General features: G+C 40.0%; 1 protein-coding gene across 1 annotated transcript in view; it reads right to left on the reverse strand.

The window, feature by feature from the left end:
- Window positions 1–11513, reverse strand: part of cntnap2a (contactin associated protein 2a) — a 307312-nt gene extending 295799 nt beyond the window's left edge. Inside the window, exon 1 of the mRNA XM_058623391.1 lies at window positions 11259–11513. Coding sequence (XP_058479374.1) covers window positions 11259–11361 — 103 coding nt within the window. The 5' untranslated portion in view covers window positions 11362–11513. The remainder of the gene's footprint in view (window positions 1–11258) is intronic.
- Window positions 11514–22495: the final 10982 nt, after the last annotated feature.

Genomic DNA, 22495 nt, shown 5'->3' on the forward strand with positions numbered 1-22495 from the left:
TTTTGACAGAGGTGGACTTCCACACATGCATGTACTGTACGTGCAAGGATGAACCAGACTTGTGCAAGTCCACAATTCTCTTCCTGATATCTTGGCTGATTTCTTTTGATTTTCCCATGATGTTACACAAAGAAGCAGTGTGTTTCAGGTGTGCCTTAAAATACATCCACAGGTGTGTCCCTAATTAACTCAAATGTTGCCAATGAACCTATCAGAAGCTTCCAAAGACATGACATCTTCATTTGGGCTTTCCCAAATTGTTTAAAGGCATAATAATCTTAGTGTATGTAAACGTCTGACTTTGAAGAAAGTAATAGAAAATTGTCTAAAAAAAATCCTTCTCTCATTATTCTGGCATTTAGCAAATAGAAATAATTTTGGTAATCCTAACGGACCTAAAACAGGAAAAGTGATTGTCTGATTTAATGTCAGACAGTGAGAAAAAAAACATATGTGCATTTTTATATAGTGTATGTAAACTTCTGGTTTCAACTGTATACAGTCTGAGAAACACACTCATGTGGAGTAAAGAGATGTGGAAGACACAGACATCGTGTTACTCCACATCAATGATGTGTGTGGTGGTGGTGGTGGGGGTGAACAGATGTTGAGCTCTAGTTTTTAATGTGTAATCCCTAGATTCATCATGTTACCCATCAGGCATGAGCAGATAAAAGGGTTAACGTTGCGGAATATAGGTTAAACTCAAAGAGGGAGTTGAGCAAAGTCAACAGTTTAATTTTCCGCTAACAATACCCTCAATGCATCTCTGTAGAGTTCAAGAAATGCAGCCTTTTGCTGCTTGATCACTCCTGGCTAATGACTTAGTAATGTATGCTGCTTACTTTTACATGAGCAATAACTAATTCTTTAATGCAATTATAGCTCAAAGACTCATTAAATCCCTGTATCCCCTATGTGATGTACTCACTATACATAAATAATGTATGTATGATTAACCAGTGGTTTCCAGTGACTCACTTGGGCAACCAGCGATAGCCTTAGAAAACACCTCCCGTGCAGTTTTTGACATTTATAACGCGCAAGTTCTGTTGATATCTCATATCGCACAACATCGCAAAGAGTGTGGACCAGTGGGCATAAAGGAGAGCATCACGTTTCACATCTCATATATGATTCGGTGTGCATATTTTGTGAATGGCTTGTGTGCTACATTTCTTTTCTTTTTTTCATTTTAAGCAAACACAAGGAAGAAAATATATACGACAAAAAATAAAAGAAAAAGAAAGTGCTGTGAGGAGAAATGCTTGAAAAGACCCAAGATTAGTTTACAGCTTCCATATGGCGAGCAGAACCCACACACACATCGAGTGCAACTCAAACTGCTGTGCACCCAGTCACCAAACAAGGTTGGCTGATTTTGAGTTGCTGTACTTTATAACAGCCGAGAGCCACACAATGTGATATATATACCAAGGCAATAATATGCCAGTGCAATTAAAACATGCTGTAAATATCCAATAAATTCTATAGATGTCATCAATGGCCATTAGAGCAAACAATGATGAACGTTGGAAAACCTTAGTATTGCTATGGATTTTCAGTCACCTGAAACATGAATGAAACATGTGCACTTATTTGTGGTTTCACAGCACTTCTGAATGTGGCTGACAAAGAAAATAAAAGAGGACGAATAGCTGCTGAATGAACGCGCTTGCCCACCACTGGATTCAGTCCCTGAACATGATTGGAAGCATTTCTGTGTGAGATGCCAGTGAGGGATCACATCTGTATTGTTTGTTCTTCAGATGCTTGACTCCAAAGTATTTTTGTTTTTTTTGCACTGATAACTTCTCTAGCATTGGATGTGGTTCAAGGCTTTATAACTGAATTAGTTGGTGTGTTGAAACGTTCTCTCTGGAAAAAGGTGCACATTTTGACACTGCTGTTATGACACTGATAGAGTAATGCTCAGGTTCACTCACCGTACGCTACATTTAACTGTTGTTTCTTGAACTTCCTTAACCCTTAAAACTAACTTATCATTCCCTTTATGAGACAAGTAAAAATTAGAGGTCGACCGATTAATTGTTTAGCCGATTAATCAGCTCTGACAGGACATTTCACAACCTATCAGCATCAGCAGACCCTGGATCCAATAGTGGCTGACGGCTGCTCTGCCTCGTTCATCATGTGGATACACAGCTCACCGCTCTGCATGGAGGCTCCTGGTTGCTCCTGGTTGCTCCTGGCTAATATCATGCCTTGCACAAAAACAGCAACATTTGCTCATTAAAAAACCCCTTATGTAATAAAAATATGTGATTAATAACAAAACAACTGCTTAAAGACTCAGTAAAACAGCACTAGAACACAATCGGGACTTATGACGCAAGTTGGCTATTCCACACAATGACTCTTTCAGATCCAACACCGGTTTGTTTTCCTCAAACTAACTTCACCACTGTCTTTAAGAGGGAAGGAAAGCCATATGTGCTCCAGCCAAATCTACACAACAGACTTTAAGTTACATTTACTGTATGGATCAGACATGATCTTGTTTGCAAATCTTCATTCCAAGAAAACAAACAAGCTCCAAACTATGAAAGCTAGTGTGAGTAATAAGGTCCACAGCCTGTTAACCTCAAGCTACAAGATGCATTCAACAACCCTCAGAGATTTCAATATTTCTGCAAACACATTTGAAGCCCACTCACTAAACCTGTTTATATACTGACATTCTGTCACATACCTCAGCATCGTAAACCCACTGGCGACGCATTTAGATAATCCGGGCAGAGATAAAATAAAATCAGAGTAGGGGTTAGGATTAAGGACCAAGATAGGAGATTGAGGTTAGGGCCAAAAAAAAGGACTACGGTTAGGCTAAACATTCAGGTTAGGTTGAGCAGATATTTACCGTTTTCTCATACTCAGATGGACCGTTATTTTATTAATATTGATGACGAGGGATGTGACGGTCATGAAATGAGAACGGACTGACTGAACATACCGGTTTATTATCTTCATAAATTACTACAGCAAAAGGATAAACAAACACAATGTTTAACTCTATTCTGTACAAGGACTAAAGAAGAAAAACAACTTTTTACAGGTAAGCACCAGAATAAGCACCAGTCTCAAGAATTCAAACCTGAGCTGGAGATTTCAGTTGGCTTTGCAGAGCTAGGCCTTTAAAGCTGAGCGAGGTCAGGTTACAGCTCAGCATGAACTCAGGTTAGCAGAGTCTCATCTTCTATATGCCAGGTTACAACCTTCCTTAACAAATAATAATAATATTAATAATAGAATTAAGTTTATTGCATATATTTCTGCTTCCCCCAGATTCATTGTGTTCACACTGCTCCTACTGATTCCACAGAGATAGTTTCAATCATAATAATAATAATGAGGAAAATAAGCGAAGTTTATTCGCACTAACTTGAAATGCAAAGTGAAGTATTAAGTGACAGCGTGGACCATTTTCTGACTAATGCAACAGCTGCACGATTATAATAACAGTAATATTGAATGACAAGGTATCAGAAGAAATTCCTCTTGCCTGACCATCTTTGCCTCTGCCGTCTCTCCTCATCTTTCTCTTATTTCTGATAAAATACCGCCTCTTCTCTTCTCTTCCATTCTCTCCTTGTCGGAGACCTTTGTTGAACAAGTTAGATAGATTCTGTCAGGTTCTAATGTGAACAGATTCCACTCAAATACCTTTCAGGTCCTACATGCCTGCAAGGATACTCCTAAATGTAATACATTCTCTACCCGACTTACCCTTACCTTAAACATTACAAACAAACACCTATCCCACCCAGTATTCTAACTATAATGTAAAAGTAATTCCAACTCTAGCCCTTAAAATATCCTTTGAGGTTGTAAGGAGTGACCAAAATGAACCCAAAGATGATTTTGAGGCTAAATTTCCCCTAACAATCAAAGAAACACAGACACTAGGGGTGGGAATCACTGGGTACTTCACGATACGATAAGATATAATAGGATAAGAGATACCAATAATATCCTGATATAACGGTTCTGAGAGAATCACTATATTGCAAGACAATCATATAACGATACATCACAATATCTGTCGAACTGAAGACATCCGTGGAAAGTTGAAAGTGCAGGATTTCTCTATTTATTAACAACATAGAGAACAAAGTACATAAAGTCTATGTATTGAATGTGGACGGGGCATCTCTTAACGACTTGAAGTAGCGACGCTACTCAAAATTTGCCCTGGCGTATCAATTATCGTACTACACAAGGAAGGACGGCGATATATCACCGAATAGATATATTGACCCACCCCTTACAAACACACAGTCAGTGTGTGTGTTTATATGTGGTTTGAGAGAGCTGCATGGTGTGGGCCTCTGTAAATGTGTGCGTGTGTTGCATTACTGACATTACTAAGGGAATTATGCTGCGTGTCTTGTCAGTGTATGTTTGTTTCACTGTGGCCTTGCTCCCAAGATGAAACATAGCATCACAGTAGTGTTCACTTAGAAGAGAGATATTTCAATTCTTCAAGGAGACTGATACAGGGAATAGTTTGAAACTGAAAAAGAACAGTCATGGTCGCTATGACAATGCATTTCTTACCATTAGATGTTTGCTATGCCTGCAAGCTTACCTTAATGAGAAAAAAAGCAAAACACCTTTTTTATTGTATCTGAGAGAATGGATGTTTCAGCAACTATACAGTGGGGAGAATAATACTTTGATTCACTGCTGAATTTGTAAGTGTACCCCCTGACAAAGAAATTCACCGTCCATAATTTTCATGGTAGGTTTATTTTAAAAGAGAGAGACAGAATATCAATAATGTAAAAAACTTTTAAAATAACTTAAAACTTAAAATAAGTGTTATAAATTGATTTGCATTTGATCGAGTGAAATAAGTACTTGATCCCCAACTAACCAACAAGAATTCTGACCCACACAAACTGGTTATGTGCCCATGAGGCACACAAATTAGTCCTGTCCCTCTTAAGAAAGTGCTCCTAATCTCAACTTGTGGTGTGTATAAAAGACATCGGTCACAGAATCAATCTCTTCCATTCAAACCTCTCCACCACTATGGCCAAGACCAAAGGCTGTCAAGGGACATCAGGGTAGAGACTGTAGAACTGCACAAGGCTGGAATGGGCTGCAAGACCATCAGCAAGAAGCTTGGTGAGAAAGAGACCACTGTTGGCAAGATAAAGGTGAATCACCCTCGCTCTGGAGCTCCATGCAAGATCTCACCTAAGGATGATTCTGAGAGAGATGAGGGATCAGGCCAGAATTACACGGAAAGGAGCTTGTTAATGATCTCAAGGGAGCTGAGGCCACAGTCCACAAGAAATCCATTGGTAACACACTTCGCCATAATGGATTGACATCCTGCAGTGACCGCAAGATCCCCCTGCTAAAGAAGGCACATGTACAGACCCATCTGAAGTTTGTCAGTGAACACCTGAATGATTCAGAGAAGGCTTGGGAGAATGTGATGCGGTCAGACGAGACCAAAATTCAGCACTGGGGCATCAACTTTACTCGCCGTGTTTGGAGGCAGAGAAATGCTGAATATGAACACTATTCTCACTGTCAAACATGGAGGTGGGAGCATTATGCTTTGGTGCTGTTTCTCCTGAGGGACCGATGAACGGGGCCATGTACCGTAGAATCTTAGATGAGATCTTCTTGGCCTCAGGAATAACACTGAAGACGGGTCATGGATGGGTCTTCCAGCATGGCAATGACCCAAAATATACAGCCAAGGCAACAGTGGCTTAAGAAGAAGCACATTAGGGTCCTGGAGTAGCCTAGCCAGTCTCCAGACCCTTAGATCCCATAGAAAATATGTGGAGGGAGCTGAAACTTTGAGTTGCCAAGCCTCAAAACCTTCAGGGTTTGGAGAGTATCTGAAAAGAGGAGTGGACCAAAATTCCTTGTGAGATGTGAACAAACCTGGTGAACATCGACAGGAAACCTCTGATCATGGTCAAATATGTATGCACTGACAGGGTAAGCAATGTTTCAGAGCTGCGTTAAAAAGAGAGTGGTGATTTTAGTGTAGATGTGTGTGTCTCCAGCCGTGATCTACGACAGTCTGGTTGTTATACAGACACAAACACACTCAAAGTAAATGCTGCTCTGGTAGTTTGCATGAGCATTCAAGCAGATGCATCACCACTCCCTTGAAAAGTGGCTAGCAGGGTCTTATTTCTTAGCATATTTGTAATCAGGCGTGAGAGAAAAGGGGACAGATTGAGAGCAGAGAGATTGGGCGGATGAAAAAAAAAAAAAAAAGAGTAGAGAAGAAAGTACAAGAAAGGAGGAAAGTGATTATGGACCGATGATAAAACCACTGAGGAGAGCTGGGAAGGGATAGAAAGAATTAGAGATGCTTAAGCACAAGAGAAGGGGAAGGAGGCGAGAGGTATAAAAACTGAATGTAATGATTAGAGGAAGACTAGGGGAAACATTGGACTACTGGGGGAGGAGAAGGAATGAGAGAGAAAATCACCAGGGGTGATTAGGAATACGACAGATGAAAGAAAGCGTGCAAGGAGCGTAGGTTTCCTTTTGATTGGAGTTTTTTATTTATTTATTTTTTTTTTTTAAGGAGTAAAAAGACAAGAGCAATGAATAGCTACCAGAGAATAAAAAAAGAGACTCAGGCACAGTTATGGAAAACTAGAAAACAAGAGAGGCAGGAAGTGATTCGGACATGAACGCAAGCGGTGGAAGAGTGAAATTGCAGTGCAATTAAGAACTACACCTTGTTTTCACGCTCTGACTCACTTGTCTCAGTGGATGATAAATCCACTAATGTGGAGACACACACACACACACAAACGCATGCCCTAAACACAAACGGGTGCACATACACACAAAAGCACAGGGGCCAAGCAAAGCTAAACACCACTGAGCTGATCTAATCTGAGCCAAACCAGTTTGCTTCCTCCAGCCACAATCCTATTATAACCACCTCCTGATGGGAGCCATCACACACACATAGACACACAAAAAAAATAATAAGATCTATGACTGCTTCCGTGTCACCTAAAGACATCTGTGTTGGCAACGAGATGTGACTAAATATCTTAATTTTGCTTAATGTGGTATATAATTAATAATATTAAAGAACAGGAAACCATGACTTGCCCTGCGTGGCCCTGGAGGTGCAACCAGATTGATGTCAATGTCAAATGGCCTGACATAGTTAATGAGATGAGAAAAGGGTAATCTGATTCTATAACAGACAGGCTCCGGGGGCATCCCATTTATCCACCCACAGTGTCACTGAGACTTACAGACACGTTCCTTACTACATGCGAAAGGAAAGGCTTTGCATTTTTAACATTCTCTGCACCGGCGTGGAAAAAGTGAGTGCTTAACAGTAATGGTGCAAAAGCAAAACTGAAGAGTTCAAGGTAGATTAAAAGCCGATTCATCGCTCCCGCATCCACCACTGAGGTTGACGCATGATGTTAATGTCGTCATCCACCTACGTCTGCAATGGTGCGTACGCTCCAGGAAAGACAACGCTGTGAATGAGATGTAAATGTGAACCCATATATGGCACGCCAGATAACCGCAGACCCTCATTTATGGCTGAACGATGAGGGGAACTGTTATTTTTCTGACAGACATTGCAATTGTGATTTGATTTGTGATGTTTTTAGTCAAAGTTCAGTTCAAGAGTTGAAATGTGTTGGAGCGTGTTACCATGAGAAAATCTAAATATTCATTTCTCTACAATCCTACAGCGAGGATAAGAATAAAGATATAAATTGTTTCCCACATGCATGTTGGTACATTCTTTTAGACGGAACAAGGGCCAGCAAATAAAGATTCTTTTCATAATCGCTCAACTATTTTCTCAATTAATTGAATATTTGTTTGGTCCGTAACGCGTCAGAAAATCTGGAAATATTTTGATCCTGGAAATGATTATATCAAAATATCTGGCGATTCATTTAATAATCAATGAACTGAATAATTGTTGCAGCCCTAGAACAATCAAAATCAAACGTAAAAAAATCAATAAATAAACTGTAGTCTTTGTAATTTGTTAATTGTGTTGTTTCAAACAATCTTGATTTGAAAATGACGGGTTTAATTGTTCAGACCTGCTCTCATTATAGTGGAACATGATGGCACATGGGAATATATGGAGAGGCATGAAGCAATTATATATAATTTAATTTTATAAAACTTTAAAACAACAATACTGTAACTTCTGTGCCATTATAAAACATACTCCCACTCCTACAGCCCTGTCTGATGTGTTCTGGGTGAAACATCTTAATCAGGAAAGCATGTTTATTTTTAATTGCAAATGATAAAAAAAAGATTTAAAGTTAAGTCCCAGTGATTATGAGACAACAACAATCGCAAATTCACATGTTGTTCATTGACAATTAGAATGTTTACAGCTCAAGAACAACAAGGACAAATGTGGTCTACGCTTATTCAGCTGTGTGAGCATCTGTGGTTGTGTACATACAACTTAGTGCTAAGAAGATGTTTTATGTTCAAACGCCCTGACATACATACATACATACATACACTTTTGTGTGCGCTCCTTTAATTTCATTGGCACAAACAAGATCTTAAGAAATCATCACTGTGTTTGCCATTTATGGAGGTGCCACAGACGCTTCGGGCCAAATTTGTGTAGGAGCAAATCTTACAGTGTATGATACTGTACAAGAAAACGCAAGTGCACAGAAATAACCCACATGGATAAAACACACATATAGACTTATATTTCTCTTCACTGCTCTCGTTCTCCCCCTCTTTACATTGCGACATACCTCAGCATTTTTACTGTGCACATGGGAGACCGAACCTTGTCGGTAGGTCAACCAGTCCATTGACTTTAAGTGTGTGAGTGTGTCTGCGGCGGTAGGATGGAAATGTTAATCTTTTTTAGTCCGCGCCTCAGACCATTGGTCACAATGACATTGTCGGATCCCCCCCGAGTGTTTCACATCTAGTCACCGAGGAGGGATAAAGTCAGCACGGCTGGTCCAATTCAACATCCCATTTATGAATGTCTCACACACACACACAGCATCACCTGTGCAAATTATGTATAGCTTTTCCTTTTCCCTGACATCTCACCCTTGAGTATCTGTACAGATAAAAGCCCTGTATAGTTGTATTACATCTTTTAAAACTACTAAGCTGTTAACAACTCATTTGTTTTCATGTATTTACCACCACGCCATAACCAGCCATTTCAAAAACATAATGGTCTAAATGTGAAACAAATATCCTGCTCCAATTAGGAAGAGATATCCAAACAGCCCGTGCTTTATGATGCATTTATGTGAAATATGGGGTTTGGGCATAGATTTTTACTCTTCTTTTATTTTTCCTGACTTACGATCCAGTGATTTTGCCCAGTTAGACCTATATACCAATTCGGAGTATATCTTACTGGCTCATCCCTAGTACAAATCATACTGAGCCTTCGCCACACACAGATAATCCCTCTCTCTCACTCTCTTGAAATAATGCAAGACGTATTAAATTTCTAAAGAAACTGAGTGTGAAAAACTACTCACAGTCTACATATTTTTTCCCATTCTTGATGGTGAAAATACAGTATATGACATAAAGGGAAATTTAAGACACAGCCTATCAGTTTACAGTGACCTTTTACTGATTATTTCTGCTTCCGGCTTTAAAATTTTCCCACATTTTTCCCATGAAATTTATGAAAGAACATCATTTAGATAGACTTTTCCGGCTTACAACAGGTCCATAGGCTACAGCTTAAATTTAATGCATTACTAGTCTTTAAATCAGCCTTGTTCCAGCCCCCAGCGGAACTGTCTTTTAACAAGACACTGAATGTCTTCTTGCTCCAGGGACACTGTGGCTGACCCAGTCATTTCTGCCAATTGAAGGGTGCGAGACGACTAATGATTTCCATAAAAGAATCAATAGCGTTTTATAAATAGTTTCACCACCATGACACCTATTGGCTGTGAGGTCGCTCCACTGAGTAACCGCTTTGGAAGACGAGAGAGGGGAGGAAAAAAAAGGAAAAGAAAAAGACGTGATGTTTTATCTCCCCTTACTCTCCCTGTCTCTTTTCCTCTCTGTCACACACTGGCTCCACGCGCACGGCGCATCACACAAGCGCGTGCGGGCGCGCACAGACGGGCCCCCGAGTGTCTCATCGCTGTTGTCCGTCCTGCGGGATGATTAATGAGGCGCGTCCCCGGACACATTCATGAAGCCCCGGCGATCACCGGTGGGAATCAGTCACACTGAACCTTCAGTCAACGTCAGCGAGATCCTAATGACGCCAAAGTGAGTGTGTGGATGAAAATATACAACCGAGAGGGATCAAAAGTGGCACGTTTAATAGCACATTAAGCCTGGAAACTGCCAGTTACTTACTTGTGGGGAAAACCGCGAGAACGAAATGAACAGACCATGACTTGGATTTGATAATAAATAAATAAATAAATAAACAAATCACTAAGTGAGAATGGTTGTAGCAGGATAATAAAACAAGAAGCAACGTGTAAACAAATACTAAAATTACAAGATGATGTGCCACACAGGGCAAAACAGTGCAGATTTAAACCACCACAATAAAAACAAAAAAGTTGGCTGAAGTTTTCTGCACGTGGGGACTTATTAAAAATCAATTAGCGTCCAACAACTTCCATCAGACTGTACAAGACACGAGGATTAAAAAAAAGAGCCTAAAACAAATCTTTAATTTGACTGTGAAGCCCCATTAATTATGCCACAACTCCCTCCTGGATATTCAGAGATTCAACAAAAAACCTGTGCCTTCATTTGCATTTTCTGAAAACAGCGTCCCAAGCTGTTATCAAAAAAATAAAATAAAATAAAATAAATAAAAATGATATGGCATCACATTAGTAAAGATATGTTTTTTAAAACTCTTCCCTTGGGATTCAGGCAGCACGAGCACAGCAGCACCCCACTTAGATATTCACAATAACGCAAACACACCCGTGATGAAAATCACCCACCGGGCACAAACAATGAAAGACTCGGGCTCTGGCATCAGTTTACAGGGGACGCAGACGGGTCGACACGTGTAAACTCGGAAGATAAACCCGTTCTCTCTCGGGCTCCTCTTCGCCAGCTGGCATCACCGTGGGGGGAATAAACCTGCAGCCCCGCCACTCACTGCCATCCACGCACACAAGAAGACACGCAGACGCGCTTTGCTTCCCCCCCTTCCAAGTCTCACCCCCGGCACCTCCACATATGAAACAAAATAAACAACAACTTACCGGTTGTTGGCAAAGCTCCGCGCACATCGTTGACAAGGCAGAAAATCCACAAAGCGACCGGCAATAACAACGTCATTCCCTGCGCAGGACGGAGCCGCTGCATATTCACGGCCGGTGTGGACGCAGCAGGGACGGGAGAGGGGAGAGGAAACACTCAGGGCGAGAAAAAAACCTGCGGGGTGGTGGTGCTGATTCAAGTCGCTCCGCCAGACTCGCCTCGCAGTTGAGAAGTGGCTGAGAGGAGAGACAGTGACTACACTGACTCTCTCTCTCTCTCTCTCCCTCACACACTCACTCCCTCCCTCCCTTTCTCCTTCTCTCTCTCTCCTCCTCTCTCTCTCCCTCTCTCCTGTATCTCCTTATGTACGTCTCTCTGACTCTGTCCCTCTCTGATAAAGAGATGATGTAAGAATCTATGCAGCCCTTTTGCCTCCTTTAAGCGATTCACTAGTAAAACAACAACACAAACAATAACAACGATGATGCTTCCACATGCACAAGGTGAGAAAAGTGTGTTGATACAGTGGAGATTCCTAGTTCATGGAGGTTTCACAGCTCAAACCCACTGAAGCGACTCTTCTCCTCCACTTGTCCTGTCTCTTTCTCACTGTGTGTGTGAATGTATATCAATTTCTCACAGCCATACAGTGGCCCCTCCTCCTCTAAGAGGTGGTTGCCTTGTACTCTTCTCCTTTCCTTACAAGGAAAGCTCTTATCCTGTAGCCGCATAACATCTTCATTTAATGTCTCTCTTGTGTTTCTACCTCCACAGGATTTATTTTGTTATGTTATGATGATCCATTCACATGTGTCTACTTTTGGAGAAAAATTAACTAATTAATCTCATATTCTGAAATAGATTAGTCGTGATTAAAAGTTTGCTTTTCTTCTAAAGTGAATGAATAATCAGACAGTGTGCCTTTCAGACACCATTGTCTCTTTCTTTTTAAAACACTGAACATATTTGAAAATATGGCTCAGGCCTATAAAGTGCCAACCAGGTAAGATGATTTTTATGTTAAAATAAAAATGATTTACGGATAATTTACGGCTTTAATGTCGGAGGCAAGAGCACACCAGAAGTAAGCAAAGTTGCGTTAACTGCGTTAAATTATTTTATCGCGTTATTCTCGGCTGTATTAATTGCAGCCATTAACACGTTAACTTTGGCCTGTCAATACAGGGCGCCACATGTAGAAGAAGAAGACATTGCATAAAATCCTTTTACACAAACATGCACATTTAAATAAACAAGCTATAAATGATACGGTTTGTGAGTACCGTGTATAATCTGCAGTCAAATCAAATGTAGTTAATGTTCTTACTCATTTACAGCGAGTGAAACCTCAAGTGACGTATTTCCTGTTCCTTTACCATAGACTCTCTCTCTTTCATTACCACTCTGCATCCTGAACCTTTGTCCTTAGCAGTTTTCAGATTTGAACTCCAGGTAATATCTGTGAACTTGGGAAATGGTCTGTATTTATGTAGCGTTTTTCAAGTCTTTGATGACCACTCCAAAGCTGCTTTACACTACAGTTTTTCCCATTCACCCATTCACTCACACTTTCATACAGCACATCTACGGGTTAGGGTTGAAAGTTGAAAGACGACTCGCTCTACCATTGAGCTACCGTTGCCCCTTGGGTCCAGATGTCTTCGGTAGTTTGCTATTCACATATAATGAATGCAGCAGGACATTGTCTTGGTCACACAGGCTCAAGCGACTCTCCTGAGGATCTGAGGGGGAGCCGATTGACCTCAGAATGCAGGAAAGAAGTCACTTTACGATTCACTCGCTATGGAGATTATATTAGGCAGAGCAATTTCTGAGGACTCCCTACACTTCAGTGAAGGTCTTTTAAAAGTTTGGTGAGCAGGAAGAAGACTGTGAGAAGTGATAGAAATGATAGTCTGTACTCGCACGGGGGACTTTTTCCCCTTTGTGACTGCTGAAAGCAATTTACAATTTTACCTTTGGAGAACACACAATTCATTCATGGGCAGAAGTACAGTATTTTCACAACCATTCTCATGCTGCCTGAAGCAATTTGGGGGTTCACTGTCTTGCCCAAGGACAGCCGGGTATCAAACCTCCGACCTTCTGGATAGAAAATGACCTCCTGAGGCAAAACCGAAGTGTGCAACTAGTCAGCAAGTCAAATAACCAGAATCAGGCCAAGTAAGATCAAGATTATTGCTGAACTTGGGGTCACTTAACATGAAGACTTCATTAAAAACACACTTTCATCATTTGCTCGCTATAGCAACAGCACATCTGCAAAATGCTCATTTGCTTCAATAAATGCAAAAAATATCCTGTAACGATAAGGTAAGAAGACGTCTTCCATCGCTATACATATGGGCAACTGTTTTTGATGTATATTGCAACGTGGCATATTTCAGCATTATCAGCATACAGATTTCACTTGAATTAAGTATTTAAGGAGCATCTCTACAGTTCAACAGTGGTTTCTTGAGAGCTCAACATGTCCTAATTTCATTGCTATGTCTAGTCTCTCTCTCTCTTCAAGCAAAGAACTTCACCACTGCGATGTCTGCGGCTCCTTCCGTCTCTACTGTCACTCAACAATGGTGAGCTGCACTGTGGAGGATTGTCCTGTAAAAATTTCGCTCAGCAGGAGCTCTCTCTCAGAGGCAGACTGAAGTTTTGCATCCGCTGGGCTGCTTTTTTCGCTGTCAGTGGATGAAATGAAATAGTCTAGAGGATGTTGGACCAAAAGTTCAGATACAACAGATGAGCTGCCAACAAATTTAATTTCCTCTTCTGGCAGCGATTAAACCCTTGAAACTAACTCCCATTCCTCAAAATTGGCTAAAATACTGTAATATCCAAGACATTATTTATCCACAACTCTGTCTCCAGCCACCCATTGTCAAACATGTTATGTAAAAGTTTTTTTTTTTTTATTCAAAGTGTTGTTGACTATACCATTATTTGTAATATTGAACAGAGCAATACATTATTATCAAAGGGCTAATATTAGACACATTTTGGTTTAAACTGACAGCTCTCTATACAAATAAATTCTTACTTCTTTGAGACCTATGGTCTCAATTTGCTCTTTGAAAAGCTGCCTTTTGGTTCCTGGTTCCTGCATAAAACTGTAGCTGTGCATCTTTTTTTACTCAGCTATGGCTTATGTATTTGTGATGCGTTTTGTTTAATGTGGAAAAAAATGGGCACATTAACAAGATTAAAAACCCATTTGAGATGGTGTTTGAGTACATTTGCCTGCGTGTAATTCTTCTTCATTTGTTACTCTCTTTTCTTGTAATGGTGATTCATATGTTGTGGTTATACAGCATTTTGCAATATCAAGAAGAAAATATTGATCAGAATCTAATAAACGACACAATGACATATTGCTTTCTGTGGCTGTGACTGCCTGCAAGTCTCAGTCATTGTCATCTATCCAGAACATTATGTGTCATTAATATCATTTTTGTTTAAGTATTACATTTATAAACAGACGGCTCCACTGCTGCTAATGTACATGTTGTTGCATTTTGCTCTTAATATACAAATATTATGCCTGGATAATGTATTTCAGTTTATATTTTTACAATGTTTAAGTACACGGACGTTTTTCCACTCGCGCGACTCACCTCGGCATGGGACGGCATTAGCGATAGTACCTGCTCTGGTACTAAAAAAAAGAATCAAACTGTACAATGTGGAACTGTAGATCAATAAAAAAAAGACTTCCTAAAAATGTGTGTTAATGTCCAAAATCTCAATATTTAACATAGGAGCGACAGCGACTGCTGAAAGCCTGTGATCGCGAGCAGCGAGCCGCATCACAACCCATGCTGCTGTATTTCAGTCCAGTGTCAAATACTTCCATATGTTTTTATATTTTGAGAAGCTACTGCACACAGAAGATAAAAACACCTTTATATTGTGCAGTGCATACTTGGATAGTGACAGAAAACTATCTTTGTTTCTTGAACAATGACCTCAGGCATATTAGAACAGGCATCAGAAAAATAACCAAATGAAAAGCAATGCTTCTTTATATTCTTTTCTTCCTCTCTTTTGTTGGTGATCAGTATGGTCTGCCTCGCTCTCCTCTGCCTGTTGATTGCAACATCCACTACTTCAACATGCCTTCAGCTGTACAACAGCACTCTTTCTCCACGAGGACTGCAAATGGGTTTGTCAATATGTCACGCATGGTAATTTACAGCCATCATTCATCTCATAAAAATAACAGTGATGACTGATGGCCCATAGATTCCGAACAAAAAAAGTTGATGACAGCGGTGATGAATCTCCCGAGGAGGGCTGTTTTTGTTAAGCAAAGCGCTTGCAAAGAAAAGAGAATTGTTTCAGCGACTCCTTCTCCGCTGCCCTCACTGCCATTATCTACCCACTGTAGGGCGGAGAAATACAGCTCTGCGGTGATGTCACATCATTGTTCGCGGGATCATTAGAAAAGTTGCCACTTTTCTCTCCTGCAAATGAAACACATGGAAAATGCCCGCAGTGCTGAACACGTGTTCCGATAAAGACGTGAACAAGCATTGGATAAGAATCTGTGGAGTGCTTGGTGAGGGGGGGAAATTACTGTGATGACAATGTACATTATTCTGACTCAGCACTTGTAGCTTGTATTTCAGAGCTGTATATTGATCGATTATAACAGATTTCCTTGTTAGAATGAGGAGAGTACCTGTCTCAGTATGATTTCTTACAGCATGTTGCATTATGGCTTATTTGTAGTCTTAATATGTTCCTCGACTAGCAAGTGTTTTTGAGTCTATCAGAGTTAATCATCCGTAAAAGTGTTTTTTGTTAGTCCAGTTTAACCTTTTCTCAAGGCCGGTGTAACACGCTCTGTTGCCACAGGGGAAATAAATTAATGACGACTGAATACAAGGCGTTGCTTTGTGTTCGTCTTCCGTGCAGCTCGCTCTGCACAAATTCCTCCCTCCTCCACCGTGTCATCAAGAACACTTTTTGTTGAGGTTACTATGGCAAATACTTCAGCACAGAAGAGGATCAAGCTACCTGTTTTAGGTTTGAGTTCAAGCTTAATTGAGTTTGGCATTTCAAGTGAAGCAGGAAACCATTCTTCTCTACTTAAAAAAAAAAAAAATGAGAAGAGGTTCCCTGCGTATTACATGAGCCTCTTTATATCTGAAGAGCAATGAGCAAATGTTTTGTCTAGGTGACTATTATTGGTGTATTTCATTTCAGAACATGAACATAATAGTGGTTAAAACACGGAGAATGGCACTCAGTCAGCTTTAATGATGCAAACACAGCACTCCTAAAGGGGAAAAAAAGACCTTAAGGTCAGAGAAAGCTCACACATAAAAATTTAAATAGGTAAAGCAATATCTTAAAGACTTGGGGCAAAACGGGGTTATTTAAAAAGAAAAACTTCACATGCCATCTACTGTGTTTGCTCATTGGGATTACACCTGTCATGTTTCTGTCTCACACGCTTCATACTATACATTATGAATGACTAACTTATGTGTTTTAGGATTTATTTGTCACGTCATCCTAACGCAGAATTTGCAGTTGCTACATCATTTTTTTACTTACACTTACCTGTACACATCACTTCACCTAAACTCTCTACACCCAACCCGGCCTGATGAAGTAATGTCATTTCATGGCCTAATAAAATGGGCAGTTTCCTATGCAGTCTTTGGAAAAATACATAGTTTTGTTTAACTGGCCAGGTCCTCTCTTGGATAATCTTATCACATCACTGTCACTGCCAAAATAACTCACTGTATATATTGTTACTCATAATGGAGAGGCTGCTTTGTGCTTTGACTCGGGGATACAGTATACTATATTATTATAAATCTAATTCTGATATACTGTTCAAAGTGGTGAGCCAAAACTTAATTATAATCTAAGAAGATGAGACATTTATCCAACATTACCTTTAGGTGCAGCCATATATTTACTGTCAATGATTTCATTCAAACAACAATCTATATATCTACACTAACCAAACACATAAAATCATGGTTGGGGAGCTTCTGAAATATCACAATGAAGTAATAGCTGCTGACCCGACTCAACTCTGATTTGTGGGGCCATGGGTAGGCAATGCAAGGGCACTTTTCCCACTATACAGTTATAGCACAGCTCGGCACGGCACTGCTCGACTCTATGTGGTTTAGGTTGTTTTCCATGACGATAGTACCGCCTCAATGTGGGCGGAGTTGTCATACCGAGACCGCACAAAAACGCCATTGTTTTATTCGCGACTCAAACACACAAACTAGTGACGGGCAAAGCAGTTCTGTCCGGTGTACTGAATCATTAGAATCAGGTAATTAAAAACATTAGTACTACTTCCTGCATGACCGGAGCACAGACTGTCAGACGGTCACTGAACTAAAATACAGCAGAAGGGGTTGTGATGAGGTTCGCGATTGCCGGCTTTCAGCAATGCTGTTGCTTAACACACCACAGTCCTCTGTTAAATATTGAGATTTTAGCAATTTCCTTGCCAAATGCTGGAGATTAACACATTTTCAGGATTTTTAAGTCTTTTTAACGGATTGTGTGATTGTTTGGTTTGATTCTTGTGTCAGACGTCGCACTCATGACTCTTCCAGTGATTATACTTTCTGCCAATCAGTGGCTAACAGTCTGTCCATATCACAATTAAAATAGGCTTAACCTCACCAGAGAAGTTATTAAAAAAGAACCAGGTCATATTATGTCTTTCATGGCTTACTTCGCAGCAAGAAAGGCTAATGTTGCTAAGTGATGGCCGGCATTGTTGGGTTTTCTCTTTCCGACAAAAACACCAGCAGCAGCGAGAAGAATTTCTTGATGATTCATTCTTGATGATGTATTGTTTGAACTTAAATGCATGAATGTAGCAGCTGTGTTGGAATATTTGCATAACGTGGTTTGATTGGCAATCAGTGGCATTGCACTGTGCATGACTGGAGGCATGACAGATGGGAGTTACTGTAGTTGAGACAAGAGATACATATGGCCTGTCCCGGGAGTTAGATATCGTCAATGAGTCCGGTAAAGCCAAACCTTTCTTATGTTGTACAGTGCAGGGATGGGGGATGTCATCTTGGAACACTTTTGGGTCCCTTAGTACCAATAAATCCCTTTTTTATTACAACAGCTGATCTGAGTATTGTTGCCGACTATATAGATGCATCCCTTTATGGCCCCAATTTACCCATATTCTAATGGAAAATTGCAGCATAATAATGCTCCATGTCACAGAGCAAGATCTCAAGCTGGTTCGGGAAGATCACAATGACTCCAGTGTACTTCAGTGGCCTCCCTGGTCACAAGATGTGAATCCAATTAATTTGTTGAATGACTAGCAGTGGTAGACCGAGTGTGCTCGTTTAAAATGATTCAGCGGTGCCGTATGGTCAAAAGTTACTTGTTACCTGACATGTCCCTGCACATAAACTGCATCTGAAGGGGTGATGTCACTGTTCAGTCACAGTACTGGGGATACACAAACTGCCAGTGCATCATGAGAGGGAAACGTCCTGTTTAATGAACGTACTAATTGTAATTAGCCTTAACTGTTACATCCTCCAAAACATCTATGTTAATTTGTCTTTCTGATTCCACTTCCGACTGTGCAAAACGATTACCAGACTAGAGCTAAAATACTAAACACAGGCTTGGGCGGCCTGATGCTGTGACACAAGTGTGCGTAAAGCAAATGCAGAGATTCTCTTATTCACACATTTGCTCGATGTTATGGAGCCTTATGTATTTGTTACATTTATTTTTAATTTGCACCAACTGAAATTTTTAATTTGCACCAACTCGAAAGATTCAAGAGAAGCATAGTTCAGAAATGTTTGTTCTTTTTTGAAACACATATTTTGTTGTGAATTAACACTGTGAAGAAATCCTTTTTTTCCCTGTTCTGTTATGCATGCATCGTGATACATCATAAATTAAATAGTCTTGCGATCAATAGAGTATCTCAGAATCACTGTATCATCATTATCATCGACAAAATTGTATTGTGTGTCGCGTGTCCTCCATTTTTGGTGCAATGGAAATGCCACCCAACCTGCTTTGGTCCCAACAAAAACGTGTACAATATGTATGTGGATGTCAGCTGGAGGAGCTACGTATGTCCTCTGGATACTGCACTGCCCTTCACACATGCACACACTTTCATGGATAACCATAGTGGTTAATGTCATTCCTCTACATGTTAGTTGAACCGGAAATTTGATACCAGAGCATTTACATTGATATTCTTCATTGACACTGACAAACAGCGACGTTCACCTGCCTTTGGCCCCACTAAAGTGTGTATATGTGAGTGTTTGTGTGTTTGACTCCTCCTCCTCCACACATGCATTTCAAGGTCAAGGTTTCACCCCAATTCACACCTTGACCCATGCAACATTAACGACTCTCATGGTACTCGAGGGAATAAATGACCCTGATGAATCACACCGTGGCTCATGACCTTAACAACGCAAAGATGGTTATGTTAATGACCCCCAAGGTGCCATCAAGGGTCTAGAAAACCTGGGGACTCCCACGCCACAATCAGAACTGAAGAAGCCTTTTGGATGAGAGATGAAACAGAAGTCCATGTTGCCTTCGTTTTTATCACTTAAAATATATTTTTAATTGCTTTGTGTGCAGTTTAAGAGATGATGAAAACAGCGGCATTCATATTTTATTTGACCCTATCTTCTGTGTCAAGTTACTTAACTTATTATGTAAATATTGTTGCATATTGCTTCATTTTTATCCTCGCCTAATGTTTAATTTGTATCTTGATACAAGGTTAACATAACCCTATCTTCTCGTTGTAGCATAAAGACTTTTGCAGCTGTAAATGTGATTGAGAGTGGCTGAATTGTTTTGGGAGAGAAGGTGAGACTTTCATTGATTTTCATTTATAAACGGTTTCCTAGCTGTGTATTTGTTTTTTTTTTTTTGGACATTATAAAAACTCTCACAGGGACAGTGAAGGCTGGAGTACACACAAACGGTACCCTTGTTTATCTCATGTTTGGTCTTATCTCACCTGACAGAGATGAGGGGAAACTGTATTTTTTCTTCCAGTATTTTATTGTGTAAATGTGTGTAAAAGAAGAAGAAAAAAACTAAATAAATAAAACCTTCCACTTGACATTTATATTGCCTCATATTGTACCATCTGAAAAAGAAATAAGTTCTTCATACTCAGATAACCAAAAAGGGTCAGCACTGGAAGCGTTTCAGTACAGAGTGTATTTTTGAAAAATAAAAAAATCTTCTTCAAACTCCTATGACCTTAAAGAACTAATATCACTGTATTCATTGTTACAGCATTTGTCGCAATACTAGTTAGTAATACTAGCAAAAATCTAAATATCCAAGGCATTCAGGTTACATTAGAGATTTTGGCTTTTCATGTGTGTAAACTTATCAATTTACATAATGCCCAAAAGCTGACATCTGAGCACAACTCCAAATAGTGATTAGTTTGAAGCTCAAAATCTCCACTGTCCACAAAAGACAATATTAGACTTGCTAACATTAACTGTGTTCATATGTAGGTTTAGCAGTATACAACATCGGACAATAGACTGACAGTAGGACAAAAAGTGGTGTGCACCCTGGAAAGGTTGCCATTCCATCACAGGGCCACATAGAGACAAACAATGATCCCATTCTCACACCTACAGTCAATTTAGAGAGTCCAATTTTCTCAAATCCCCAAATCTGTATGTTCTTGAACTGTGGAAACCAAAGAACCCGGAGAAAACACATACACACGGTGACTATGTCATCCAAACAAGAAACATTTAGCACCGTCCTCATGTAGCTTTGCCGTCATTAACCCAATATGGTGACGCTTGACAATATACATATAGTGTGTTTTACTTTCCTGTTCCTTTTGACAACAGTGTTTCTGTGATGCATTTCACAATATGGTGCACAAACTGATGCTCTATCAACATAATGATCTAGTTCTTATTAGTATGAGCTGTATATACTGTACACAGTGACCACACAGATAATGCATGTCTGTTCCCTATGTTGCGTTTCCATAAAATCTGTGCAGCATATCTGGAATTGCTGCCTCACCCGAGAAGTAACCTTTGTGTCGTGTGGCCTACATACACGGAGAAATAAGAATACAAGTTCATGAAAAATGAAAAGCACAGCCTTTGCAGTATTCATAAACCCAATGGTGTGGCTGGACTGTAGTCTTGCACTGATGCCTGAATCCTGATGCTTTAAAATTAAATTCAATTAAATTCAATCAAAACATTTCAACTCTATCACTGCCAAAAAAATGATTTCATTCACTATGTCCATCTTTCCATCGCTGAGAGAGAGGGTAGAGCGCTGCTCCATTTCTCTCCCAAAAGCACAGATGAATTGACTTATGTTAATTAACAACCTTTGGTGTCAGTCTCCTCACAGACTTATTTGCATATTTTAAAAACACCACTCGAAATAGTAAAAACCAGCATCTGCATTTCTGTGAAATCCCGGCTCTCTCTTGCGTCTCTCGTCTTGTGCATGCACTATATTGCAATACAAATCACGACGCATGCACGGTCGTATGGGTTATTTTAACTCGTGCAAAATGCTCATTTGAATGAGAAAAATCCCAATAGTCATTCCTATGGAGCAAAATAAAGGGGATAATGAACCTCATTCATCGTCTCCACCTATAACTATGACCAATACTAAGAATGGGCCGTATGCACTTTCAGCTGTAATTGAGATAATTTCTTGAAAAGGCTTCAGCCGGCAACGCCAACCCCAAAATTAACAGGAGATCCTATCAGTGCCCGTGCATTGTCAGTTATCTGATGTCAGGTCTTTCCTTTGTCCCCAACAAAAAAAAAAAAACAATTTGCAAAGATTGTAGATGTCCATCACTGCCTCAATCACAAGATAATAATAATAGAAGGAATTGTGGACCGACAGTTTAAATGAAAAATTAAAAAAGGTGAAAGACAAGTTGCTGATGTTGCATTTTCTCTGGATGAATCAAAACACCCCCCATTTCAATGGATGGTTAGGTCAGACAAGTTTCTTTTCTCTTCGAAGACAAGAGGAAGACACAATCTGCACTTACATGGAAGGGTTGTCTTTTAATAATGTCACTGCATAATTGGTTCCAGGAACATTTTGTGGCCTTAATTAACTAAATGAGCCTAAAGGAATCAGCAAGGGGCAGGAGGAAGAGGCAAAGAAGAGGGGAAAAGAAGAGAGAGAGAGA

The sequence above is a fragment of the Solea solea genome, chromosome 1 (assembly GCF_958295425.1).
Source record: "Solea solea chromosome 1, fSolSol10.1, whole genome shotgun sequence".
In the NCBI taxonomy this organism is placed as follows: Eukaryota; Metazoa; Chordata; class Actinopteri; order Pleuronectiformes; family Soleidae; genus Solea; species Solea solea.